This window comes from Mustela nigripes, chromosome 1, assembly GCF_022355385.1.
Source record: "Mustela nigripes isolate SB6536 chromosome 1, MUSNIG.SB6536, whole genome shotgun sequence".
Classification (NCBI taxonomy): Eukaryota; Metazoa; Chordata; class Mammalia; order Carnivora; family Mustelidae; genus Mustela; species Mustela nigripes.
In genome coordinates, this window is record NC_081557.1 from 115,362,492 (window position 1) to 115,390,390 (window position 27,899).

At 34.6% G+C, this 27,899-nt stretch overlaps 1 protein-coding gene and 1 long non-coding RNA gene across 3 annotated transcripts in view; one reads left to right on the forward strand and one right to left on the reverse strand.

The window, feature by feature from the left end:
• Positions 1 to 905: 905 nt before the first annotated feature.
• SCRG1 (stimulator of chondrogenesis 1) lies at positions 906 to 27,682 on the reverse strand. Of its 2 annotated transcripts, XM_059393264.1 has the most exons (4): positions 27,445 to 27,682; positions 7,709 to 7,807; positions 5,395 to 5,650; positions 906 to 3,206 (listed from the first exon to the last, which is right to left on the reverse strand). In XM_059393264.1, the coding sequence occupies exons 2-4, from the start codon at positions 7,770 to 7,772 to the stop codon at positions 3,152 to 3,154; spliced, it is 375 nt and encodes a 124-aa protein (XP_059249247.1). In that variant the 5' UTR covers positions 7,773 to 7,807; positions 27,445 to 27,682; the 3' UTR covers positions 906 to 3,151. The 2 variants fall into 2 exon arrangements, with proteins under 2 accessions (XP_059249247.1, XP_059249258.1); XM_059393275.1 differs by lacking the exon at positions 7,709 to 7,807 and having other exon boundaries at positions 910 to 3,206; positions 27,445 to 27,675.
• The window catches only part of LOC132013478 (uncharacterized), an 84,721-nt gene continuing 60,138 nt past the window's right edge, over positions 3,317 to 27,899 (forward strand). Inside the window, exons 1-3 of the long non-coding RNA XR_009403015.1 lie at positions 3,317 to 3,386; positions 3,611 to 3,666; positions 5,404 to 5,495. This is a non-coding gene — a long non-coding RNA (uncharacterized LOC132013478). The remainder of the gene's footprint in view (positions 3,387 to 3,610; positions 3,667 to 5,403; positions 5,496 to 27,899) is intronic.

Genomic DNA, 27,899 nt, shown 5'->3' on the forward strand with positions numbered 1-27,899 from the left:
TAATGCTCTGTTGATGGAATTATTTAAGTTTTAAAAGCACCGGTCATAATATTTTGCAAAAATGATTTATTTTGGAAAGAACTCATGTATACCTGTTGACAACTATAAGAAAGTTAAAAGTTTCAAGATCTGTGAATGTTCTTATCTGTCTGTCCTTCCCTACCTCCAGTAGTTGTTGCTCGTTATTTGGGTTCTCCAATTCTCTAATAATCTTTTATGATTAGTACTTAATCCCAGCAAACAAAATTATTCAAGGCATTCTGACAGATTTGATGAGGTAAAGAAATTTTATCAAGAAGAGATGAGCTGTTAGTATTATTCTCAACTCTGTGCTCAGATTCATAATATGGAAAAGGATATAAAACATCTAAGATAAAAATACAGAAATTGTTAATTCAGTAAGCATTTAGCTTATACGAGCTAGCTGAAGTGTACAATCATGTGTCCCATATCAGTAAAGGTTTGTTTTCCTAAAAAGGAAATAGATTAGATGATGTTCCTAAATAACATAGAAGTTAAGATTCTAGATGCTAGAGTAAGACTGGCCCTATTCAAAACCTGGCACTAGTGCTCTGATGATGTAACCTTACGCTCCTTAACCTCTCTGAACCTTGGTGCTTTGGCAATAGAATCGATGACAGTACCTACTACACTCACTTCTAAGTGTTAAGAAAAATAGTAAATTTTTAATACAAGCTTAATTATCTTTTCTTGTAGCTAAAAGCTATGAAAAAAACAAAGGATATAGTTATTAATATAACTAAATGAAGTGTTTGCTTTTAAAAATATATTGATATACTTGGGAAAAGTTACATAAGGTAAGTTATGTGAACATTCATATTTTTATACCTATTTGATAATATACAGAAGAATGTGTGCTTCTGTTATACATTCATTTCTAAAACAATGTAACTTAATCTCATATTACAAAAGTTATTTCCAGAAAGGGGAGTATACAATGAAGAATAATCATAATAATCTATAAAATTCCATTAAATATTCAGCTTTTTTTTCAAATACAATTTTTCTCATCAGTTTTTGTTTACAGTAATAAGGGAACATTTCCTTCAAAAGGCACTGTTGCCTCACAGATGCTCTCACACTGATGTGTCATTTACAAATAGGGATACTGAATCCTTAACACTTTTTTTTCCCTCAAAAGCAGTCTATACCAAGTAAAAAATGAAGCAGGTTTACTGATGATTTTCTTATTTATCTGTTCCATGCACTGTTCTAGAAAAGATATGACTTAAATTATTTCATCTGATTTTAATGCCAATTAATTCACTGAAGAAAAAAGCCCAATCAAACCATATTACGTTGATGAAATAATGAATTAGTTTTTTTTAAAACAATTCTTCTTCATGTATTTTTGTAGGAAGTCATACTATTTGAAAAACATATTCTAACTTATATTTGTGTAGCTTTTAAGAGGGACTAAATACTGACTACTTCAGAATTGTTTGGTCTAGCCCATTAACACTTACTGGATATTGAATAGACTACAGGGACCTCCAAGTATGTATTTTAATTAAATATTGTCACTTTTTTTTTCTTTTTTAAAGAGAGAGAGTTTGACTGGGGAGGGACAGGGGAGAGAGAATCACAAGCAGGCTCCCTGCCCAGCACAGGCCCATCCTGGGGCTCAATCTCACAACCCTAAGCTGAAATCAAGAGTTGGAATCTTAACCAACTGAGCCACTCAGGTGCCCCTAAATAATGTCACCTTTATTGACAAAATGTTATCTCTTGGTTTACTACAGGGTATGGTACTTCTCAAACTTTCCCCCTTAATAATACTTTGTATAGCCCTCTACATGTCCCCTTTTAAGCAGTGTTCACTTTTATAAATAAGTTCTGTAATTATTACACTTTTGTTAGAATACCCGTTCCAAGAAGACAAGTCCATCTTATTACTGCATCCCCTAATCTAAATCATAGCTGGCGCTTAGCAAGCATTTAATACCTTTTTATAGCATGAAGGGCTTTCTGAAATTACCTCTGATGGCCACTAGTCCATGCATACCTCCTAAGATATGGGGCATAGTTCAAAGCAGCTCTATCAGAAAATATCTTTCAAGGGGTGCCTGGGTGGCTCAGTTGGTTAAGCATCTGCCTTCAGCTCAGGTCATGATCCCAGGTCCTGGGATTGAGCCCTGTGTTGGGCTCCTCACAGGAAGTCTGCTTCTCCCCTCTCCGACTCCCCCTACTTGTGTTCCCTTGCTCGCTCTCGCTCTCTCTCTCTCTGTCAAATAAATAAATAAATCTTAAAAAAAAAAAGAAAAGAAAATACCTTTCAAGACATCTGTATTATTTACTTTTAACATTCATGTGACTTTAATCCTGATCCATTACATAGTTCTTTTAATATATGTTATTCTAAAGAAGAACTGATACATCACAGATAAACAATTTTAAGGATACAGCTGTGTATGAATGTAGTGTATGGGCTACATTTGATTTTTAGCAAATATCTTAAGCTTAAGTTAGTATCTAAAAAATGGGTTTAAGAATACTTACCATGAAGGTTTTTATTGTTTTTTGGGAGAGCAAAGTAAAAATGCACTTAAAATACTTGGCATGCATAATAAGTACTTAAATATGGGCTCCCTTTATCTTTTTTTTTTTAATTTTTTTTTTTTTAAGTAAACTCTATGCCCAACATGGGGCTGGAACTCAGGACCTGAGATTGAGTTTCATGCTCTACCAACTGAGCCAGCCAAGTGCCCCAGCCCTTTTACCCTCTTATTAGAAATCTTCTAGATTCCCTTATAAGAACCTCAATTTATATCTGATTCTTCCCATTAAGTGTACATGGGCAATAACTGTCAACTAAGAAGTAAAAGTTCTCAACCCTTGAGCAAGAATTATGGCTAATCAACTATTTAAAAATCCTGAACCTACTGAACACCTCATAGATGAAAATTTTTTACCCAAAATTTTTAACCAGTGCCAGCAATGTCCACAGAGAATTTAAATTGAATTAATTTTTATTACTACTTATACTTAACACAAGTTTACTGTCTTAGACAAGTAGGAATTTATGGAATCTGCTTTATTGCACTGGACAGAAACTTGAAATGTAGTTATGTCGACATATTGTAATTTGTGGGAAATGAGAGATGACGTTCTCTGGAATACATGAAGATTCTCAACGATTGTTGCAAGGAATCACAAAAGAGATCTTTGGTCCAAAGAAGATATCTCTGAAAGAAAACAGGACATCAGTTAAATTCTGCTGAATATGAAGATATCTATTAGTGTTTACTGGGTTAAAAATGGACAATGATTTCCAGGATTTCAGACGTAATTATTCTTTTTTAGGGAATAAAATACAAAGAGAATGCGTGGGAGGATTTGCCACAGGAGCAACAAAGACCAAGAAGGTAATCAAGTTTCCTACTTTCTTCCCCTTTGCCATTGATATTATGCTATCATTCATCCATTAGGAAAAGGAAAAATTAAATGATTTCAAAACCTTATGGTCATACCAAAAGTATTATTTCTCTAATATAAGTTGGGATGGGCCATGAAGTTTAAATCCATAGATAAGAAACAGAAGGTTAAAAAATTCTTAGAAAGTCAACAAATTTATTTCTACATTTTATAGGAAAAGGACAAATGTTAAGCTATTGAACTCTACTGTTATTGAAAAGATCACATTAGGTAAAGTATAAAAATGCATGAAAATAATATAAAATTGTATCATGAAAATAATATAAAATTGTATCATGATTATGGCTCATTAGAAATATACTTAGTATGTAAGTATAGTTTGTAAGTATATGTAAGTATAGTAAGTATATATAAGTATAGTAAGTATAGTATACCCTGCTGTGTCATATATTTGAAAGTTGCTAAGAGAGTAAATTCTACAAGTTCTCATCACAAGGATAAAAAATTGGGGGTAACTAATGAAGTAATGAATGTTAACTAAATTTATTATGGTAATTATTTTGTAATATATGTCTGTCAAGTTATTATGCTGTATACCTTAAATATAAACAGTGCTCTATGTCAATCATATCTCAATACAAATGAGAAGAATATAGGATGGCAAATTAGAATTTTTGTTTACAGGGGTAAAAAAGGAAATATATATAGTAAGATAAATCTATTGGTACTGGGGAAAGGGTAACTAAAATCAGATAGAAATTACTTTTGTGTATCCAGACTTCTACTACCCATTAACACAGATGGTCAAAAAATTATATCATAAATTAAATAAAAGTGCTTCTCAATAAATTGGCTTCAGGTCTTACAATTACAAAAGAGCAAACATGGTATTTTAACATTAAAAAGCATTTCATTTATGTAGTTTGGGAAAAATTAAGTCATTTTAATGGAATCATTTCACTCATGTTCTTGATATCATTTAGTACAAGCGATTCTTAAACTTTATCATGCATCAGAATCACCTACAGGATTTGTTAAACCATAGCTGCTATGCCTCACCTCCAGTCTTTCTAATTCAGTAAGTCTGGCCTAGGGCTCGAGGATGGATATTCGTTTCTAAAGAGAACTAGGTGATATTGAAGCCGCTGATCTGGGAGCCATATGTTAAGAACCAACTGCCTTGGTAGGAAAAATATTTGGTCCATATCAGAAGACCTGGATTTTCGTTTCAGTACTGATATTAGCGAGTTGTGTGGGATGATGCTGGTCATTTTACCTCTCTGCACCTTTCCTTGATAAGATGATTTTGTCTTTCCTATCTCATATCTCACATAGGAAAACATGATGACATATGTTGAAAGTAATTTGAAAGAGCTAATTTCAGTATGAAATAGCCAAGATCATACTATTTGAAGCTCTTCAGTAACCAGAAGAAGATGATTTTAAAAAGAGGAAACAAACAAAAATACTGATTTATCTGCCGTTGTATTATACTTAAAATGCATCTATTTTCCAAGTCAGTAGAAACTTTTTATTTAGTTAATTTCTGGTTAACTCATACATAGAGCTAGAAATTCTTTCTTTGAACATGACCACTTCTGTGTCCAATTACTTGGTCCTGCTTACTAGGATCTTTTACCTAAAGCTTTTTATTGGTTCTCAAATTGATTTAAGATATCAACGTTGAAGCTGACCTTTCCCACTGGTAGATTTGTATGTGTGTGTGTGTGTGATAAAAGTCAGATAGGGAATTTAGAATTTAGTATATTGGAGTGTTATTAATTTTCTGAATTATATTTAGTTTTATTAAAATCTGCCGAAATCTGTTTCTTAAATGAAAACATTCAGTTTCATACACAATGGTGATGATCCTAGAAAATAGCTGAGATTTAAGTAGGATTTTACTAAAAAAGGAGATTAATCTCAGCAAACATCTTAAAAAAAGACTTGTTATGCATACATTTCATACCCATATACTTTGTAATTACATTTCCTTACTTTGGGCAGCAGAGCAATTCGCTGAAGTTGCAGTAACAGATCATTTCACATCCCTTTCCATCCCAGAAGTGATCCTGGACGTTTACATCGATCTTTGTCAGGTCAGTTACTCCCTCTGGAAGGTTGTGACAGTTGCGATCTTTTAGTGTCTTTCTGTAGCAAGAGAGGCGATTGGCAGGCATGGCATGGACTCCTAGCAGCAAAGCTAGCCCAACAGTGACAGCAAGTACTATAAATTTCATTTTGGCTTTTTGCCCTAAGATAGAAGAGAAAGCAAAATGTGTTAGTGTTTATTTTTTAAAAAGATGCAATTCATCTGAACATAAAGTTCTGTAGCATTCTCATAAATATTTGGAAAGAAAGATTGGGAGTTGATCTTTTCTACTCTCTTCTTTGTGTTTCTCAAAGTGTAATTTTGTGACTGTTGACAATAAAAATCCCTTAGAATAATTGTTAAAAATCAAATGCCTGGGTTCCACAACAAAATATTAAATAAATGCTGGGGATCAGGAGGAGATGATAGTAAGACCCAGAATCTGCATTTTTAAGTACCCAAAGTAATTTTTTATTTTTAGTATATTCAGTAGAGAAAAACTGCTTTTTAAGGTGGTAAAACTCCAGTGAATTTCTAGAACGTATACCGTCAGCAAGTTCAGTGGTTCTTTTTTTTTTTTTTTTTTTTTTTGTCAAAGAGAGAGAGAATGCAAAAGCACCCATAAGCATGGGGAGTGGAAGGCAGAAGGAGAAGGAAAATCAGCTTCCCTGCTGAGCAGGGAGCCTGATTTGGGACTCAATCCCAGGACCCTGGGTTCATGACCTGAGCCAAAGGCAGATACTTAACCAACTGAACTACTCAGGTGTCCCAAGTTCGGTGGTTCTTGATTTGGATATCCTAACAAAAGCAATGTCAAAGAACTTGGGTTCCACTCTAACAGGAACAAAAAACCTATCTATTATGACATTGAGAAATAATATTCTATACATATAGTTTAATTAAGTTTTTGAAACCTACCAGAAATATTTTGGGGTTAATTTTTCTTGCAAATTTTTAGTAATATTGTGTATTTTTGTCCCATGTAGTTTACTTCATTGAAAACAGAGGCTTGAATTTCCCCTAATAAACATTTAGCCTGTTCTTGAACACCTACCATGCCAGGGAGATCATTATTGACTAAATCAATATATTCTACTGATGCAGTTCTAACATTTCCCTGACTATAAAACATTTTATCTGTAGCTTCTACCAACCAGTCCCAGTTTGAGCTCTTGGCGTCATACCAAACAAATGTTTTTCTCTTCCAGGGGAGAATTCTTTAAATATAGTATTTGCATACAACTGTGGAATATTCATCATCTACTTTCCCCCCACTTTTTTTCATCATCTGTTTATTCAGGCTTCTCTGGCTTTCAGGTTAGACTTGAAAAGAATGGGGGCTATTTTAGCAAAGGAAAAGTGGCAAAATAGTGGAGGAATCAGAATCAGAACCCTCAGTCATTCAGATTTCATCTTGTTGACAGATGCCAAAAGATCCTTCCTACCACGGAATATTAAAAAGAGGAGAAGACACATACGTATATTGTACTTTGAAAGAAAACAATGTTGTTGGAAGGAAATTTTTTTTTCTTTTTTTTTGTTTTTTTAATTTTTTTTATAAACATATATTTTTTATCCCCAGGGAAGGAAATTTTTGTGTGAAGTTTTCAGTGACTAGATACATCTCAAAGGTGAATTAATTTAGGCAAGATTATGGATTTTTTAAAAAGACAATTATTTTTAGAGTAGTCTTTGGTTTACAATAAAATTGAAAGGGAGGTACAAATTTCCCACATACCCTCTACCCTCACACATGCATAGTCTCCTAAATATCAACATCACTCATCAGAATAGTATTTTTTTTTCCAAAGATGAACCCGCATGGCACATCATAATCTCCCAAAGGCCATAATTTCATGCATGGTGTTGTATAGTCTGTGGGTTGGACAAATGTATAATGACATTTGTCCATCATTACAATATCATACAAAATATTTTCACTGCTGTAAAAATCCTCTGTGATCTGCCTATACTTCTCTACCTCCTTAAGTTCTGGTAAACTACTGATGTTTTTTATTGTTTCTATAGTTTTACCTTTTTCAGAATGTCATATAGTTATACATATACAATATGTAGTCATTTCAGACTGGCTTCTTTCACTTAGTAAAATGCATTTAAGTTTCCTCCATGTCTTTTCATGTCTTGGCAGCTTGTTTCCTTTAGTACTAAATAATATTCTATTGTCTGCATGTACCACAATTTATTTATCCATTTACCTACTCAAGGAAATCTTGGCTGCTTCCAACTTTTGGCAATTATGAATAAAGCTGCTGTAAAGATCCATGGACCAGTTTTTGTATGGTCATCAGTTTTCAGCTCCTGTGGATAAATACCAATGAGCACAATTGCTGAATTATATGGTAAAACTATGTTTAGTTTTGTAAGAAGCTTCTAAACTGTATTCCAAAGTGACTGTACCATTTCACATATCCACCAGCAACAAATGAGTTCTTGTTGTTTCATATCTTCATCAGTATTTGGTGTTGTCAGTGTTCTGGATATTGGCCATTCTAGTAGGTGTGTAGTGATCTCATTGTTGTTTTAATTTGCATTTCCTTGATGACATATGATGTGGAGTGTCTTTTCATATACATATTTGCCATCTGTATATATTCTTTGCTGAAGAATCTATTAAGGTCTTTGGCTTATATTTAAAATCAGTTTGGGGGAACACCTGGATGGCTCAGTGGGTTAAGCCTCATGATCCCAGAGTCCTGAGATCAAGCCCCGCATTGGTCTCTTTGCTCAGCAGGGATCCTGCTTCCTCCTGTCTCTCTGCCTGGCTCTCTGCCTACTTGTGATCTCTGTCTGTCAAATAAACAAATAAAACCTTTACAAATAAATAAATAAATAAATAAAATCGGGTTGGTTGTTTTCTTATTGTTGAGTTTTTAAGAGTTTTTTTTGTATATTTTAGCTAACAGTCCTGTATTAGCTGTGTCTTTTGCAAGTATTTTCTCCCAGCCTATGGCTTATCTTCTAATTCTCTTGACATTTTCTTTCACAGAGATATTTTAACTATAATAAAGTTTAACTTAACAATTATTTCTGTCATGGATTATATCTTTGGTGTTGTATCTTAACAGGCATAACCATATCCAAATGTCGATTTTATTCAACAGAGTTTTATAGTTTTTCTCATATAAATCTTCTAAATATTTTGCCAGACTTATACCTAAATAATTTATTTTGGGGGGTGGTGCTAATATAAATGGTTTTGTGTTTTTAATTTCAAATTTCACTCATTCATTGCTTGTATGTTGGAAAACAACTAATGCTTGTATATTAATCTTGTATCCTGCAACTTTGCTATAATCACATACTAGTTGCAGAAGGTTTTTTGTTGATTCTCTTAGATTTTCTGTATAGACAGTCATGTCATCTGAAAAGACAGTATTATGTCTTCTTTCCTACTTTATGTACCTTCTGTTTCCTTTTCTTGTCTTATTATATAAGACTATTATATAGGACTATCAGTATGAATTGAAAAAGAGTGGTGAGATGGCACATTCTTGCCCTCGTTCCTGAGCTTAGTAGGAAAGATTTAAATCTGTCGCCATTAAGGATGTTAACTGCAGGGTTTTTGGTAGATAGTCTTTTTTTTTTTTTTTAAGATTTTATGTATTTATTTGAGAAAGAGAGAGCACGAGTCAGGGAAAGGGCAGAGAGAGGGAGAAGCAGACCCCTTGCTGCAGGGAGCCTGATGCAGGGCTCGATGCAGGGCTCGATCCCAGGACCCTGGGATCATGACCTGAGCTGAAGGCAGACGCTTAACCAACTGAGCTACTCAGGCACCTATAGATACTCTTTATCAATTTGAGAAAGTTCCCTTCTATTTCTCGTTTACTGAGAGGTTTTTTAAAAAAAATATTTTATTTATTTATTTGACAGAGATCACAAGTAGATATTGGTCTATAGCTTTCTTTTCCTGTAACGTCATTGTCTGGTTTTGGTATTACAGTAATGCTGGCCTCATAGAATGAGTTAGGAAGTATTCCCTCTGCTTCTATCCTCTGAAAGAGATTGTAGAGAATTGGTATAACTTCTTCCTCAAATATTTCATAAAATTTAGAGGGGAACATATTTGAGCTTGGTGCTTTCTGTTTGGGAAGGTTATTAATTATTAACTCAATTTCTTTAACAGATATAGGTCTATTCAGATTGCGTGAATTTTGGTAAACTGTGTCTTGCAAGGAGTTGATTCACTCATTTAGTTTAACAGATTTATGGGCACAGATTTATGGTTCAAAGTATTGCTTTATTATCCTTTCAATTTCAATGGGATCTGTAGGATGTTCCTTCTTTCATTTCTGATATTAGTAATTTGTGCCTTCTTTTTCTTAGTTTACCTGGCTAGAAGCTTATTGATTTTTTTAATCTTTTTGAAGAAACAGCTTTTGGATTCATTGATTTTTCTCTATTGATTTCCTATTTTTAATTTGACTGATTTCTGCTCTAATCATTTTTATTAAGGTATTGATTTTTATTTTCTTTTTATTGTAAAAAACTTCAAATACATACAAAATAGATATAATGTTTAATGAACCTCAATGTACTCATCTGTTAGCTTCAATTTTTATCACTGTATAGCTTCCCTTATTTCACCTATACCTCCACTTTTTTTTCTCCCTCAATATTGATTACTTTGAAGCCAATTCTAGTCATCTCATCTTATCCACAAACATTTCAGTATAGTTCACTAAAGGTAAGGACTTTTAAAAATCATAACACAATGTAAAAAAAATGCTAAATCATAACACACTGGAACAAAATGCTAAAAAAAGTTAATAATTTCTTCATATCATCAAAAAGCCAGTCATTGTTTGAATTCCTAGCTTTCTCCTCTTATTTTTTGATTGAAATATAGTTGACATATATTAGTTTCAAGTGTATAACATAGTGGTTCAGCAGTTATGTACATTATGAAATGCTTTCCATGATAAATGTAGTTACCATCTGTCATACAAAATTATTAAAATATTATTGACTATATGCTGTACTTTTTCATCCTTGTAACTTATTTATTTGATAACCAGAAATGTGTACCTCCTAATCCCTTCTACCTATTTTGCCGATTCCCCAATCCCCTTTCCTCTGGCAACCACTGGTTCTCTATATTTATAAATATTGCTTCTCATTGTTTTTGTTTGTTTTTTAGATTCCACGTATAAGTAAAATCATATGGCATTTGTCTTTCTCTGACTTGTTTCACTTATCTGTTCTAATTCTTATTACTCCTTTTCACCTGCTTACTTTGGAGCAAATTGCATTTGTTCTAGCTTCCTGAAGTGGAAACTGAGATAATTGATTTTAGATATTTCTTCTTTTCTAATATTTGCATTTAATGCATTCATAAATTTCCCTCCAAGCACTGCTTTTGCTGCATCCCACACATTTTGGTAAGTTGTTTTCCTTTTCATTTAGTTCAAAATATTCTAAAAGTTCTCTTGAGATTTCCTTTTAGCTCCAACTTGCTATTTAGAATTGTGTTAATCTCCACCTATTTGGGGATTTTCCAGTTATCTTTCTGTTATTGATTTTTAGTTTGATTCCATTATGGTCTGAGGGAAGAAATTGTATGATTTCTATTCTTTTCACTTTGTTAAATCATGTTTTGTTTTTTTTTAAGATTTTATTTATTTATTTGACAGACAGAGATCACAAGCAGGCAGAGAGGCAGGCAGAGAGAGAGAAGGGGAAGCAGGCTCTCTGTTGAGCAGAGAGCCTGATGCAGGGCTCAATCCCAGGCCCTGAGATCAGGACCTGAGCCAAAGGCAGAGGCTTTAACTTACTGAGCCACTCAGGCGTCCCATGTTAAATCATGTTTTTTGGCCCAGAATGTGATCTGCCTTGATGTATGTTCCATGTAAGTCTGAGAAGAATGTGTATTCTGCTATTATGGGGTGAAGTAGTCTGTAGATCTCAATTATAACTGGTTCATTTATGGTGTTGTTGAATTCTACTATGTCCTTACTAATTTTCTGCCTGCTGGATTTGTTCCATTTTTGTGGAGTGTTGAAATCTATGATATATGGATAGTGAACTCATCTGTTTTTTCTCACAATTCCATCAGTTTTTACCTAATGCAGTTTGATGCTCTTTTGTTAAGCACATACTTGTTAACAATTGTTATGTCTTATTGGAAAATTAACCCCTTTATCATTATAGAATATTTTACTTTATTCTTGATAACTTTCTTTTGAAGTCTATTCTGTCTCAAATTCATATAGCTACTCCTGCTTTCTTTGGTTAGTGTTAGTATGGTGTATTTTTCTCCATACAATTACTTTTTATCTTTGTCTTTTTAAAAAGTTTTTATTTTTAAGTAATCTTTATACCCAATGTGGGGTTTTAATGTACAACCCCAAGATCAAGAGTCACACTCTCCTCCAACTGAACCAGCCAGGTGTCTCTTTATGTGTCTTTATACTTGAAGTGGGTTTCTTGTAGATAACATATAGTTGGGTCATGTTTTGTTTGTTTGTTTGTTTGTTTGTTGTCCTTCATAGTATCATTCTCAATTCTTCACTAACACCTATAATAACTCCCATAACAAGATACCACAGATTGGATGGCTTAAACATCAGAAATGTATTTGTCACAGTTCTTGACACTAGAAGTCCAAGATCACAGCAGATTTGGCCTACCAGATGGCCCCTTTCTCACTGTGCCCTCATGTTGCTTTTCTTCTGTGCATATGGAGAGAGAAAGAGAGAAGTGTCTGGTGTTTTTTCCTCTTCTTCAGTCCTATTGGATTAGGATCTTGTGCTTATGACCTCATTTAGCCTTAATTCTCTCCTTAAGGGCCCTATATCTAAATACAGTCAATTAGGGGCGAGAAGTTCAACATAGGGATGGGGGGGTGCAATTGAATATTACTCAGCAATAAAAAAGAATGAAATCTTGCCATGTGCTACAACATGACTAGAGCTAGAGAGAATAATGCCAAGTGAAATAAATCAGTCAGAAAAAGACAAACACCACATGATCTCACTCATATGTGGAATTTAAGAAACAAAATAAATGAGTAAAGGAAAAAAAGGGAGAATGAGAAACCAAGAAACAAATTTCCAACTACAGTGAACAAAATACGGTTAAGAAGGGAGGTAGGTGGGGAAATGAGTGAACTAGGAAGTGGAGATTAAGGAGTACATTTATCCTGATGAAAAAAATATTTTAAAATTCCTTTAAATTATAAAGCACTATATACATAGTTTAACATTGGGTCATATTTTTTGAACTACTCTGATGATCTATCTTTAATTGGGACATTTGGACCATTGACATCCAAAGTGATTATTGATATATTTGGACTAATAGCTACCATATTTGTTTTTGTTTTCTATTTGTTGCCCTGTTCTTTTTTCCTATTTTTCTCTTTGACTTTTCTTTCTGCCTTATTTTGTGGTTTTAATTGAACATTTTATATGATTCCATTTTCTCTCCTTTCTTAGCATACTGGTTATACTTTTTTCCCCACTTTTTTTTTTAAGTGGTTGCCCTAGAGTTTGAAATATACATTTTCAACTAATCTACATCGCCTTTCAAAAAATGCTATAGCTTGGGGTACCTGAGTGGCTCAGTCAGTTGAATTTCTGACTCTTGATTTGAACTCAGGTCATGATGTTAGTTGTAAGATTGAGCCCCATGTCGAGCTCCTGGCTCAGTGGGGTGTCTGCCTGAGATTTTCTCTCTCCCTCCTTCTACCCCACTCTGTCTCTCTCAGATAAACATCTTTATTTGAGTGGGGGGTGTAGCGGGAGAGGGAGAGAAGCAGACTCCCTGTTGAGCATGGAACCCAACTTGGGGCTCAATCCCATAACCCCAAGATCATGACTTGAGCCAAAATCAAGAGTGAGTTGCTTAAAAGAGTCAGAGCCATCCGGACACCACAATAAATAAATAAATACACACACACACACACACACACACACACACACACACAAATACTGTATCACTTCATGGCAGTGTGAATATCCTGTAACAACAAATTATCTTAATTCCTTCCTTTCGTTCCTTGTATCATAACTGTCATTTGTTTCACTTGTATATAAACTTACATTTGCATGTATATGTGATCTATACATAAACATGCATAATTGAATATATCATTGCTATTTTTTTATTATTGATATTATTTTGAACAAACTGTTCTCTGTTAGATCAGTTAAGAATAAGAAAAGTAATTTTTTCTTTTGCTTTTACTTATTTCTCCTTCCATGCTCTTCCTTTCTTTATGTAGGTCTGAGTTTCTGACCTATATTACTTTCTTTCTCTCAAAAGAACTTATTTTAACATTTCTTGTAAGGCAGGTTTACTAGCAACAAATTTCTTCAATTTTTATTTGAGAAAATCTTTCTTTTTTATGTTTGAAAAATAAGTTTGCAGAGTACAGAATTCTGGGTTGAAATTTTTTTCTGTCAACAGTTTAAATATTTCATCCATTCTCTTCTTTTTTAAAAATTTAAATTTGATTAGCCAACATATAGTACATCATTAGTTTCTGATGTAGTGTGCAATGGTTCGTCAGTTGTGTATAACACCCAGTGTTCATCACAATATGTACCCTCCTTAATGCCCAGTTTCCACATTCCCCCACCCACTTCCCTTTCCACAACCTTCAGTTTGTTTCCCAGAGTCAAGAGTCTCTCATGATTTGTCTCCCTCTCTGATTTGCTCCCATTCAGTTTTCCCCTCCCTTTCTCTATGATCCTCTGCGCTATTTCTTATATACTCCATTCTCTTCTCGCTTGCATGGTTTCTGAAGAGAAGTTGGATATAATACTTACCTATGTTCTATATAAGTAAGGTGTGTTTTACCTCTGGTTTCTCTAAAGGTTTTTTTTTTTTTAACCTTTGATTTTTCTGTAGTTTGAAAATTATATATCTCTGTGTAATGTTTCCGACATATATCCTGGTTGGTGTTCTCTGAGCTTCCCGAATTTGTGGTTTGGTTTCTGACATTAATTTGGGTAGATTCTCAGTCATTATTGTTTCAAGTATTTTTTCTGTTCCTTTCTCTCTTTTCCTTCTAGTATTCCCATTAAGAATTTTGTAGTTGTCCCACAGTCCATAAATATTCTGTTTATGAATATTTATATTCATAATATATGAATATATTTTCCCCCTGTCTTTATTCTGTACTTTTGGAGGCTTCATTTATTATATCCTCTACCTCAGTGATTCTCTCCTCAGCTGTGTCCAGTCTGGTAATGAGCCCATAAAAGACAAACTTTATTTCTTTTAAAGTGTTTTTCATCTCTAGCTTCCTTTTTTGGTTCTTTCTTAGAATTTCCATCTCTCTGCTTACTTTGCCCATCTGTTCTTGCATTCTGTATACTTTATCTGTTAAAGTCCTTAGTATATTAATCATAGTTTTTAAAATTCCTGGCCTGATAATTCTAACATCTCTGCCATGTCTGGTTCTGATACTCATTTTATCTGGTTTTGGTATGCCTTATAATGTTTTCTTGATAGCCACATATGATGTACCAAGTAAAATGAACTGCTGAAAATAAGCCTTTAGTAATGTGGCGAGATGTGTGGGAGAGGAAGCATTTTATAGGCCTATAACTAGGTCTCAGTCTTTTAGTGAGTCCATGCTTCTGAGCTGTGACTTTCATAAGGGTTTCTCTGGGTTTTTTTCCTACTCTCTTTGGTTGGACAGCTAGCCTAGAACCAGCTGCATTCGGATGTTTCTCTTTCACTAGGTCAGTTAGGCTCTGATAATACCTCAGCAGGTTAGGTTTTGGTTAAGTAGTTTCTCCTGAGGGCAGGCCTAATTAAGAACAGAGTGCCCTGGCATATTTCCTTTTTCTTTCCCCCTCCCCCCAATGAAACCCTGGGAGGATTTTTCTGTTATTCACTGTGTGTACTTGGTTCATTCCTAGAGGTGAATCTCACAATATTGTGGGGGATCCCCATGACTGGGTCCTTGTGGAGCTGTTAACTCTCAGAGTTGTCCGCAGTGAGCCTCCACCAATTCATCGATCATGTTCAGGTTTTTTGTCCGGTGGTGGTTTTGTTTGTTTTTTACCCTGGCACTTGTTCCATGACAGTTTCTACTAATGAGTCTTGGCTCTGGGAAGACTTTAATTCCTATGTTCATCTGCTCGTCTTCCTTATCTTGGGGGCATGGTTTCCCCTGTGTCCTCCCCTCTCTTATGAATCCAAGAAGAGTTGTTGATTTTTCAATCTGTTCAGCTTTTTACTTATGGTTAAGACAGAATACTGATTTCCAAGCACCTGATATGTGGAATTGGAAAACAGAAGTCTGATAAAAATTTTGAATATTCACTGCTTTTTTCTAAACTTAGAAAAAACTTAGAAATTAAAAATATTTCTTTATATTCCAAAGGAGCTTAATATTTTCTTTGTTTCATAATCTAATTTGAATTAGTTATTTTGGGTTTTTCTTTTTTTTTTTTAGAATTTTAAAAATTTAATTTAATTCCAATTCCAAACATTAGTGGAAAAAAAGACAAACATGAGATCTATTTCACTTTGTATTTTTTCCAATTTGATAGAGCAAGACAGTGTTGTATTTCATCACAATCTACTATATAGACAGATAATAATGCCTTCCAATAAACTTTTTACAGATCATAGTTTAAATTTTATATTTAAAAAAATGTAATTCTCTGAGGTGCTCTAGTTCTCAATTACTTCACTTTAGGGCCTACTTTATACTCATTAGATAGGTGATATTTTTTAAAGAGCCATATTTCTTGACATTTTTTTTACAGGTTAATCTTCAAAGAAGGTAAATTATATCCTTTATTCACTGAACATTTACTGTGGCAGGAATCACCACAACTATTAAGCTTTAAACAATATATTAAGATATAAAACAAAATTCTACTATAGTTTTTAAACAGTTTTATTGAGGCAAAATGGACATATAATAAATCATAAATATTTAGAGTATAAATTTTGATAAGCTTTGCCATATGTATATTCCCATGAAACCATTACCATAATCAAACTTATCCCTAAGTTTCCTCATGCCCTTTTGTAGTTCATCACTCTTACCTCCTCTCTTCCCTCCACTCTTATACAGACAACAACTTATTTGTTATCTCCAGAGATAAATTTGCATTTTCTAGAGTTTCATATAAATAGAACCATAAGGGGCGCCTGGGTGGCTCAGTGGGTTGGGCCGCTGCTTTCGGCTCAGGTCATGATCTCAGAGTCCTGGGATCGAGTCCCGCATCGGGCTCTCAGCAGGGAGCCTGCTTCCCTCTCTCTCTCTCTCTGCCTGCCTCTCTATCTACTTGTGATTTCTCTCTGTCAAATAAATAAATGAAATCCTTAAAAAAAAAAAAAAAGATTAAAAAAAAAAAAAAGATTTTAAATAGAACCATAGGGACGCCTGGGTGGCTCAGTTGGTTAAGCAGCTGCCTTCAGCTCAGGTCATGATCCCAGCGTCCTGGGATCGAGTCCCACATCGGGCTCCTTGCTCGGCGGGGAGCCTGCTTCTCCCTCTGCCTCTGCCTGCCATTCTGTCTGCCTGTGCTCGCTCTCTCTCCCTCTCTCTCTCTGATAAATAAATAAAATCTTAAAAAAAAAAAATAGAACCATAAAATATGTACTCTTTTTTTCTGACTTCTTTCACTCAGCATACTTATTTTGAGATTTATATATGTTGTTGCAGGTATCAATAGCTGATTTCTTTTTATTGCTGAGAGGTATTAGTGTTACATTATATAGGCTTCAGATTGTTTATCCATGTACCTGTTGATGGACATTTGAGTTGTTTTATGTTTTGGTCAATGCAAATAAAGCTGTTTTGAACACTTGTGTATGAGTCTTTGTAAGGTCAGAGCTTTCATTACTCTCGAATACCTAGAATAGTTGCATTGAATGATAGGACTATGTTTTACCTCATAAGAAATTGCCAAATTGTTTTTCCAAAGTGATTGTACCATTTTACATTCCCACCAAGAGTGTATGAAAAAGTTCCAATTTCTCCACATTCTCTCCAAGGCTTGGTATGGTCAGTCTTTTTCATTTTTGGCCATTCTAGTAAGTGTCTCATTGTGGTCTTATATTGCATTTCCCTAATAATTAATGGTGTTGAGCCCCTTTTCATCTACTTATTTGTTTATCTTTGGTGAACAACCTGTTCAAATCTCTTGCTATCTTTTAAAAATTGGGGTGGTTTTCCTGAATTTTAAGAGTCCTTTACAAATTTTGGATACAAGTTCTTTATCAGATGTTTACTTCCTAAACATTTACTCTTTATCTGTGACTTTCCTTATCACTTTCTTAACAGTGGGCTTCAAAGAGCAAAAATTTTTAAAATTGATGAAGTCTGATTTATCAATGTTCTTTTTTTCTTTAAAAAATGCTTTCATTGTCATATATAAGAAAACATTGCCTTATCCAAGGCCACACAAAGTTTTTCTTCTTATGTTTTCTTCCAGTTTTATAATATTAGATATCCCATTTAGTTGTGTAATCTATTATAGTTAATTTTTTATTTAGTAAATGGTGTGGTTGAATTTCTTTCTGCATTTTTTTTCATATAGTTGTCTAGTAATTTTAGTACCATATTTGAAATTATTGTTATTTCTCCACTGAATTGCCTTTGCATCTTTGTCAAATATCAGTTTTCAATTTAGCTGTGAGCCTGTTTCTGGGCTCTATTCTTTTTCATCAATTTCTTTCTTTTTTTTTTTTTTTAATATTTTTATTTATTTATTTGACAGACAGAGACCACACGTAGGCAGAGAGGCAGGCAGAGAGAGGAGGAAGCAGGCTCCCTGCTGAGCAGAGAGCCCGATGCGGGGCTCGCTCGATCCCAGGACTCTGGAATCATGACCTGAGCTGAAAGCAGAGGCTTTAACCCACTGAGCCACCCAGGCGCCCCTATTTCTTTATATTTATGTGAACACTATAGTTTTGATTACTCTCACTTCATAATAATTCTTAGAATCAGGTGGAATTAGCCCTGAAATTTTCTTCTTTCACAAAGTTGTTTTGGCAATTATAGGCCTTTTGCATTTCTGTATAAGTTGTATTATCAGCTTCTCAATTTCTACAGAAAAAGCCTTCTGAAATTTTGATTAAGATTGCGTTGAACCTATAAATAAATTTGGCGAATAATGGCATTCTAATAATATTGGCTTTTCTGACCCTGAATATATCTTTCTATACTTTTATTTTTACTCATTTTAGATTTCAAATATGTTCTTAGAGGTAGTCTATCATTTGGTCTTTTTTTTTTTTTTAAAGATTTTATTTATTTATTTGACAGACAGAGATCACAAGTAGGCAGAGAGGCAGGTTGAGAGAAAGAGGGGGAAGCAGGCTCCCTGCTGAGCAGAGAGCCCAATGGAGACCCTGGGATCATGACCTGAGTCAAAGGCAGAGGATTTAACCCACTGAGCCACCCAGGCGCCCTGGTCTTTTTTTTTTTTTTTTCATCCAAACTGACAATCTCTGACTTTTAAGTGGAACATTTAGGTCATTTACATTTAATGTGATTATTGACATCATTAGATTTAATCCACTGAGCCACCAGGTTCCCCGACATCATTCGGTTTAAATCTATCAACTTGGATTTTATTTTCTATTTGGTCTACTTGCTCTTTGTTCTTTCTTTCCTCTTTGTATGTGTTTTTTTGGATTAAGTGAACATTTTTGTGTGTGTGATTTCATTTTACTTCCTTTGTTGGCTCATAGCTATAATTCTTCATTTTGTTATATTAGTGGTTCCCTTAAGACTTATAATGTATATACTTTAACTTACCATTTCCCTTCAAATGATATTATACTTTACATATAGTATAAAAATTTTATAATAGTATACTTCCATTTCTCTTCTCCCATCTTTTATGCTATTACTGTTATGTATTTTACTGATGTATATGCTAAAAAATCAAAATATATTATTATTATTGCTTAAACAATTGTATTTTAGGGCATTAAATAATGAGAAAAAATCTTGTGTGTTTATCCATGTAGTTTCTATTTCCAGTGCTCTTCACTTTTCTGTGTAGATCCACATTCCATCTGATATCATTTTCCATATGCCCTATTGATGTCCTTTAACATTCTAATAGTGTAGGTTTTCTGGTGAGGAATTCTTTAAATTTTTGCATGTCTGAAACTGTCTTTATTTTCCTTTTTAAAAAAAATTCTGCTGGTTATGGTGTGGTAGATTGATAATTTGGATTTTTTTCAGCACCTTAAAAATGTATCTGTTTTATTATCCTTTGCTACTGCTACTAATACTAACAAAAGTGTCAATTCTGGGTTGGCTTTAATTGATAGATTATTCTAGTTATGAATTATGTTTTCCTGCTTTTTTGCAATTTGGTAGTCTTTGATTAGATTACAGACAGTTTAAATTTTGCATTGTGGGGTGCTGGATATTTTTGTATTTTTATAAATATTCTTGTGCTGAGATGTAACTAAGTTACTTGGAAACAGTTTGATTTCTTCAGGACTTGGTTTTATGATTTGTTCGATGATTCTAACTCAGCCAAGCTAATTATTCCTACTACTGAGACCATTTCTTCCTGAGTATTCTACCCAATGGCCAATGAATTACAAGCTTTTTTCAATTTGTTTCTGTGAGTAAGCCTGACTTTTTGTGAGTGCCAGACACTCTGTTCTCTAATCCTCTCAGATTTTTCTCCCTGGCCATAGATAGTTTTCTCATTTGCATGCACGAACCAGTTCTCTGAATATTTCAGTGGGGCCCTCTGCAGACATCCAGCATTTTCTATGTATCTTTCTTCTCTCCAAACTCTGTTCTGTGAATTGTGGCTGTTTTATTCTCTCTGACATTCAGCTCCATTTTCTCAGTTCAGGGAATCTGCAGGATTCTGTGTTCCCTCTCCTTGAAAATTATACCTCATTTGTTTCCCATCTCTCACAGGACGATGTCCTTCCTTGCTTGAAATCCAGTGTTTTGACAGAGGTTGTTTCAAATGTTTTGTCTGGGTTTTTTTTTGTTGTTGTTGTTGTTGTTGTTAGTTCAGAGGAGTGAGTAAATCTAGTTCTTTCTACTCCATCTTGGGTGGAAGCAAAGCTTTCTCTACTACTATTACAATTTGCACCTATTTTTGGAGGAATATGAAGGAGAGATTCCTAAACTACAAGTTCTAAAAATGAGCTGCGTGGTACTCTGGTAATTTTAATATTTAAGCCAAAGTCTCAGAACTATGTTATTCCATTCCACAACCTTTCCTAAATTGGATTATGTTGCTCTTACTCCGATCTCTTGGATAGGGTAAGAGTTATAGTGTTCCAAAACACAATAAATAAGACCCATTATGGTTTGCACAAGGAGCCATTCAGTCTGCCCTTCCGATTTCTGGAATGATGCTTGTGTAGTTTGTTCTAGTTGATATAGCCTGCTGAAAAACAGCCTGAAATCATTCTTTTATCTTTGGGCCCAAGTCTTCACATACTGCTTCAGGTGACTTAGAATTCCTCTGCCCATACCAAGACCAAGCTGGCAAGAGTATTCAGGAGAAGAGCAGCCAATACTGGGAAAGTGAGGGAGTCAAAGAATAGCACTGATGTAGGACTCACTGATAAAGTGATTAAGTAATTATGTGTGACAGAGAAAAACAGGAGCAAGGTGGTTTAATTCGGTTCAATGTAACAGACATTTTTTAGTATTTCCTTTATACCAGGCACTGTCCTAAGTACCAACAGTGCAAAGGAATTAAGAAAAATATTAATAACTACACCTATCCTCTTCCAATCTCTCCAATAACTTCAATTAAAGCTAAAGTGATTGTGGTGGCCTCCATATGCAATCTGGCTTCCTGCTGTCTCTCTCTCTCTGAAATGATTACTCTTTCCCTTGTTCTTTCTCTTCTAGCTAATCCTCAAAAATACTAGACACATTCTTGCCTTAGTGCCTTTGCTCTGGTTAGTTCCTCTGCTTGGAAAGCTCTTCCAGCAGATTAACTGCATGTCTGCTTCCCTCAACCTCTTCAAGTTTTTGTTCACTTTGCTCCACAGTAAGATATATTCTGTTTAAAATTGTATCTCCCCTCACATACTCTCAATCTGCCTTAGTTGCTCTGCTTTTCCATGGCATTTATGAACCTCTAAATTGTTAAAAAATATTCTTATTATGTCTCCCAGAACTTGAATGTAAGCTTCAGGAAGACAGGATTTTGTCTGATGTGTATTCCAAGCACCTCAAACAATGCCTGGCATGTTAGTGAAAGTATAAATAATATATCCTAATCTCTAGATGCTTATATAGAGTCAGAGAAGGAGGAATTTCTCATATTTCTAAACTCAATATCAAGTTGCAGGGAACGATTTAGTATGGGAAGATGTTAGTGAGCTGTCAAATTCTTAAATTTGGATATCATCAAGTACTATTGTTTTGATTAAATTGCATTGTATTGCATTTTTTCTAAATAATCTGACTTTAAGTTGTACTTCCTAATTTCTGGTTTGTTTCCCTTTTTAATCAAAACTGTCATTTATTCTAGTCAGCTCTTACCTGAATTAACAATATATAGTTATGGGGGAACCCAGTTGCCTCAGTTGGTTAAGCATTGATTTGATTGCAATTCAGGTCATAATCTCAGGGTCATGAGGTTGAGCCCTGGATTGGGCTCCGCAGTCACTGGGAAGTCTGCTTAAGATTCTCTCCCTTGCTCTCTCTCTCTAGTATAAATAAATCTTAAAATGTGTGTGTGTGTGTGTGTGTGTGTGTGTGTGTATGTGTGTGTACTTTTATCAGAAGATTCAACAACAGCAGAGACCCCTCCCCTTTTCTCTAACCTCCCTTACCAGATTACTGTCTATCAAAAAATTGAGTTTAGGGAGAGGGGTGGAGAGAGAGTTGTAAATTCTTTGTAACCTTTTTAACAATTGTGTTTGAAGAATTTTTGTATTATATTAGTCATTAGCATTTTTCATATATTTTACAGTTTGGGTCTCCCCAGATTTATTTGTTTGTTTGTTTGTTTTCACTATGCAACCATGTTGTTCTTATTTTTAGTAATTAGCTTAATTTTATCTTAATTCTTGTGGCTTTTGGAAAAAGTCATGCATTTACTAAGCTTGGACTCTTATTACTTTTTGTATGTTTCCTGCATATAAGTGTAGTTTTGAACTCATTTCACGACTCCTAACTGCTTAAGTTTTCTTTCCATTAGATGGTTCTAATTATAGCCAGAAGCCTGATTGGATTTTTTAAAAATACTTTTTTAAAAAGTAGTAACACTCAGTCTAAAACAAGGATAATTCAGAAAAGAATAGATAAATAAAATACAGCTAGTTTCCATCTAGAGATGAGGGTTGTTAGCATTTTGGTATATCTCTTTTTGGTATGCATAAGGCGAGGGTGTTAAGGAGAACTTGAGATGGCCAGGGACAGAACATTGGGAAACTAACATTTGAAGACTGGGCAGAAGAAAAGTCAGAGAAAGATGTTGTACCAGCAAAAGTTATTAAGAAGGAAGTATAGGCTTTTAAGATAATGAGAAAAGGGGAAAAGGATAAATGGGTGAAAAGCTGAGGACAAACTCATCCCAAAGATTTGTATTAACTGAGGTATATTCCTTAGAGTGTCTCCACTACACCCTGCTACGTAAAAGCAGGTAAGTTCAAAATCCATATATCACCACTTCCTAACCTCTTTTATAGTCCTGTGTCCCTGATTATATACATGATATTGAAACTCAGATGATATTTAATATTGTTAAAATATAATTGATAAAATACAGGATACTCAGTTAAATTTAAATTTCAGATAAATAATAAATAATTTATAATATAAATATGTCCTAAATATTACATAGTTTCTATCTCTTGTTATTTTTGATAATTTGTTTTTTGTTAGAAGATAGCTCATCTGACCCATTTAAAAAACATATTGCAATAAAGATACATAGAGTATTTTCTTATAATTAAATAGAAATCTTTATTCCTCCATTAAGATTTTTATATATGCTAGAAGGAATGTGCTTTACTTGCCTGGCTTATTCTTGACTTTCAGTTCTCAATTTAAATGTCATTTTTTCAAATGCTTTCTCTGACCATCCATTCTAAAGTAGTTTCAACTTGATTCTTTCATAGTGCCTTCTTTTTCCTAATGATATTTATCACATTTTAAATTATATATTTATGAGTTTACTCATTTGATGTCTATCATTCCCTTAAGACAGAAAGCTTCATAAAAGCTGTCTATTTTGTTCACTACCACATACCCAGTGGCTAATACAATGCATGGCCCCTGTATGTGGTATTACATGAATGATTCTCTGAAAACACTTTTATTTTTTTTAAATCCTGAGGAAGTTCCTGCAGTGGTTTCATGGTATCTAAAAGATGGCCAACTTCCTAAGGCTAATCCTAAGGCCTTCCTTCCACTTCTCCTCCACATCTGTCATTCACTATTGCTCAGCTAGTAGTCATCTCTTCAGTCATCTCTTCAATCCTACACATATGTCTTTGCCTTATTATTCCCTCTCACCTCTTCCCTTTATGTTAATTTCTGACCAAACCATCTACTGAGGACAAACCTCAAACTCATCTCTTCTAAGAAGCCAGATCTAGTCTGCTGTTCTTAATAGCTCCCCTGTTCTATGTGCCTATAGCACTCATGTGTAATCTTTTTTTATTTTTAAGATTTTATTTATTTATTTGACAAGGAGAGACACAGAGAGAGAGGGAGCACAAGCAGGAGGAGTGGGAGAGGGAGAAGCAGGCTTCCTGCTGAGCAGAAGCCCGGTGTGGGGCTCAGTCCCAGGAGCCCAGGATCATGACCCCCCTGAAGGCAGACTCTTAACAACTGAGCCACTCAGTTGTCCTGTGTAATCCATTCATTAAGAACTGTGAATTTGACTGAATAATGCCTTGTAATTGTCAATATTTTTCATAAACAATTTAAGGATAGAGAATATGGCTACAGTTGGGAATCAGAAATTCACCAAAAGACATTTATTTGGCCATTGAGTAAATTTGTCGTTCTGAGTATTTACCTAGAATCAGGAAGGAAGATATGGAAATGCCATAAAGGGTCTTATAGAACATGATTAAGAACTTGGATTTTATTTAATATATTAGGAAGCCATTGTAAGATTTTTGATAGAATAGAAACGCGATCTGATGAACGACTTAAAAAATAATCCCTGACTGCTTTACAAAGATGTGTTGTGGTGGGACAACATTGGAAGAAGAAAAAGGCTATGGGTGAAAGTTGATGGAAGATAAAAAACAAGGATGACTCTTAGGTTTTTGACATAAATGATATTGACGTTTTTTGAGTTGAGGAAGAATTAGATGGAGTCAATTTGGGGAAAATTTAAGAGTTAAATATGAGACAAATTAAGTTTGAGGGGCCTACTAGGCATCCAAGTGAAGAAGTTGAGTAGGCAGTATGTGTCTAAAGGTTAGGGCTAGAAATAAAAACTTGATGGGGCGCCTGGGTGGCTTGGTGGGTTAAAGCCTCTGCCTTCGGTTCAGGTCATGATCCTGGGGTCCTGGGATCGAGCCCCGCATCGGGCTCTCTGCCCAGCAAAGAGCCTGCTTCCCCTCCTCTCTCTCTGCCTGCCTCTCTGCCTATTTGTGATCTCTGTCTGTCAAATAAATTTAAAAAATTTTTGAGAGACATCAGGATGTTTATTGATCATATTTATAGCTATGGGACTAGCAGGGTAGTGAGAATAGATTAAGAAGAGAAGTGACAAAAGACTGAGACCTGGGGCAAGCTGATATTCAGAGGATTGGAAAAGGAGATGCCAGCATCATTAAGGCAAAGACTATAAATTCTTTTGCATCTCTCAGAGTGCCTGCTTTAACGCTGGGCTCACAGTAAATGTTCCAAAAACATTCACTGAAGGAATGAACAAATAAATTGCTGGAAAAGTGGGTATGTTGCCATACCATGCACCTCTTCTGAATATGTCCATGCCGGAGCACAAAATACTGTTTCTGTCACAGTCTCAGTCACATACTAGGATGGAAAATTCCACACCTGGCAAGAACTTACTGGTAGTATTTTTTTTTTAACACTTAATAAATTACATGTTTGAAATGAAGTTTTCTCTTCTTCTTTTACTTGAGTGCGGCAAATGGAAAAATATCTCAACCAGTATGTTCTAATGTGATACATTGATTATTTTTTTCATTAGAAGACACCAAACTTAATCCTTGGCAATCCATCAAGACCATATATTTTCAAGTGCCAGTAAGAGTGAGATGACTTTGGCAAATCTGAAGCAAATTGCTCTATTTTCTTTTCTATTTCAGTTGAAGTACATGCACTTAAAATTCCTCCTGGAGTACATCCAAATTACAAAAGGAAACAAAGCTAAAATCTGAATATCGAAAGGAATAAGCAAGAGATCCTTAGATAGTTATCTATTGGTTTTTTTGGATTCAAATTTATATAATTAATATTGTTCCTAAAACTGTATGATACCATTCATATTCGAATAGTGGCATAATTTTCAAAGGATCAAAGCAGAGGATATAGAGTCATGGGCAAGGTATTTCCAACACCTTGCAACAAATCATGGTCACCATCATAAAATATAGAATTGCAAATTTTGATTATGGGAGGGTATTTGCCATCAGAAGGCTTTTGAATCATTGAGTTAAATGAAGACTTAAAAAGAAAAATTATCCCATTTAATGGCCAAAACTAACAGGGCTATACAGTTTAAGTGTTCAGAGATTTATGATGCAATGCTCATATAGGCAACTGATGTCAATTCTGGGAACTGGTATTAAGAGCAGTTCAGTGAAACAGAGTTGATGAATTAGACAGAAAGGGCAGTTCATTTTCAGATTTCTTTCAAAACACAGCAAGAGAGAAGCAAAGGCTGCAAAAACAAATGAAATTTCCAGCCTAGACCTTGACATGTAAAATATCAAAAATTATAGTTGAAAGAGATTAAAATTGCCATCTAGCCTGTGATGTTTCCCATTCATCTTTCTTGGGTGATGAAAAAAAAAGTCATTTCAAAAAATTTCTCTTTCTTACTAACTGTGTTAGAAGAGGTTTGTGGTAGAAAGCACCGTGAAGTAGAACTTCTTAAAGTGTATGTTACAGAAGAGGTGGTACAAGAAAGTGGATAAGCCTTTCAAACATCATTAAACCAGGCAAGATCCACTCAAGTACCCAAGAGACGTTCATCAGTGGAAACATGAAGTTCACATCTTTCCTGAAAGTAATCTTCCTTCAGAGAATGCATTCAGAGAATGCTGTAAGATGATATGAATATTCAGTCTTGTATCATTCTACTTATTTTTCTGGCTATAATAGATCATCAGAATTGGAGAAAAGGACAAGGATTTGGGGGAGATTTTCCTAGCTTGCATAACTAAGTTAAGGAATCTTAAAGAGGAATTTTTATAAGCCTGAAAGGGAAAAAGTATTCCCTTTATCTTAGCAACACAGACACTGTAGTGTGTTCTATGGTGGGGATACCAAGGATGAATTCAGTGAATTCCCCCTTTGTATTACATATTTATACCAGTTCCTTTTTAGGAATCAGGATTTTAAGAGCAAAAAAAAAAAAAAACCCATTTCCTTTCTTAGACATTGCAGTTAACTTCACATAGAATAGGTAATATAGAGATATATCTACTGCATTGAAAGACTAACTTTATATACTTCATTATTCACGTATGATTCTGAGAGTTGGAATAATAAGGTCTTATTACATGGGATCAGATTCAGAGTGGCCATAGGCAGTAATCAGGAATCACAGTGAGGGAGCTGTCTCTTTTTAAACCTATGATTAAGTGACTCTCCCAGTTAAGGAATGTACATTTTCTAGTCCCTTTTAATCTGACTATTTTCTTTTATCCTAGGAAGCATTATCTTTTTCAAAGTACATCCATCTCCTTAGAGAATCCCTTCTCTTCTGATTCAACACATAAATACATTTCTGCTCTAGTCTATGGCAAAAATTTGTAATAGAATAAGTAATACAAAATGATATTTAAGAAAAAATACATACCCTTTCTTCTCTGTTCCTTTTGGTCTTCTTGGCAGAGGAATCTTCTTAAATGCTCCAATTCACTGGGTGAGTTTGGGCAAAAGGAGAAAAAAGGAGGTGCTAGAAGGAGGTTCTTTACAAATAAACCTTTGTCTGCCTTGTCTCTTGCCTGGGATTGACAGACTCACTGATCCAGCCAGGACTGGGGAGGAGGGGAGTGGAAAAGAGACAGGCCTGAAAGAACTCCCTCCCTTGGATTCTTCCAAGCCAGGCAAGGCAGAACTGAACAGCTTCTTTACAGAGGGAAATAACTAGTCTATACAAGAACTTCAGGGAGGCAGACTCTTGGAGCAATAAAATGTAAAACCTGAGGGATTTAAAAAGAACACAGAGTAGTTTTAACCTTAGGAGAAGTGTGCGTGTGTGAGTGAGAGAGAGACAGACAGACAGACAGACACAGAGACAGACACAGAGAC

Bases quoted from the DNA above. Each gene is read 5' to 3' on its own strand.
- SCRG1 (XM_059393264.1), bottom strand. From the start codon at position 7,772: ATGGATCTTTACAGCAGCTTTATTCATAATTGCCAAAAGTTGGAAGCA. The intron at 5,651-7,708 runs GTAGGTAAATGG...CTTCTATCTTAG, and splicing joins AGCAGCCAAGATTTCCTTGA to GGCAAAAAGCCAAAATGAAA. The intron at 3,207-5,394 runs GTAAGGAAATGT...GTTTTCTTTCAG, and splicing joins GAATTGCTCTGCTGCCCAAA to AGATATCTTCTTTGGACCAA.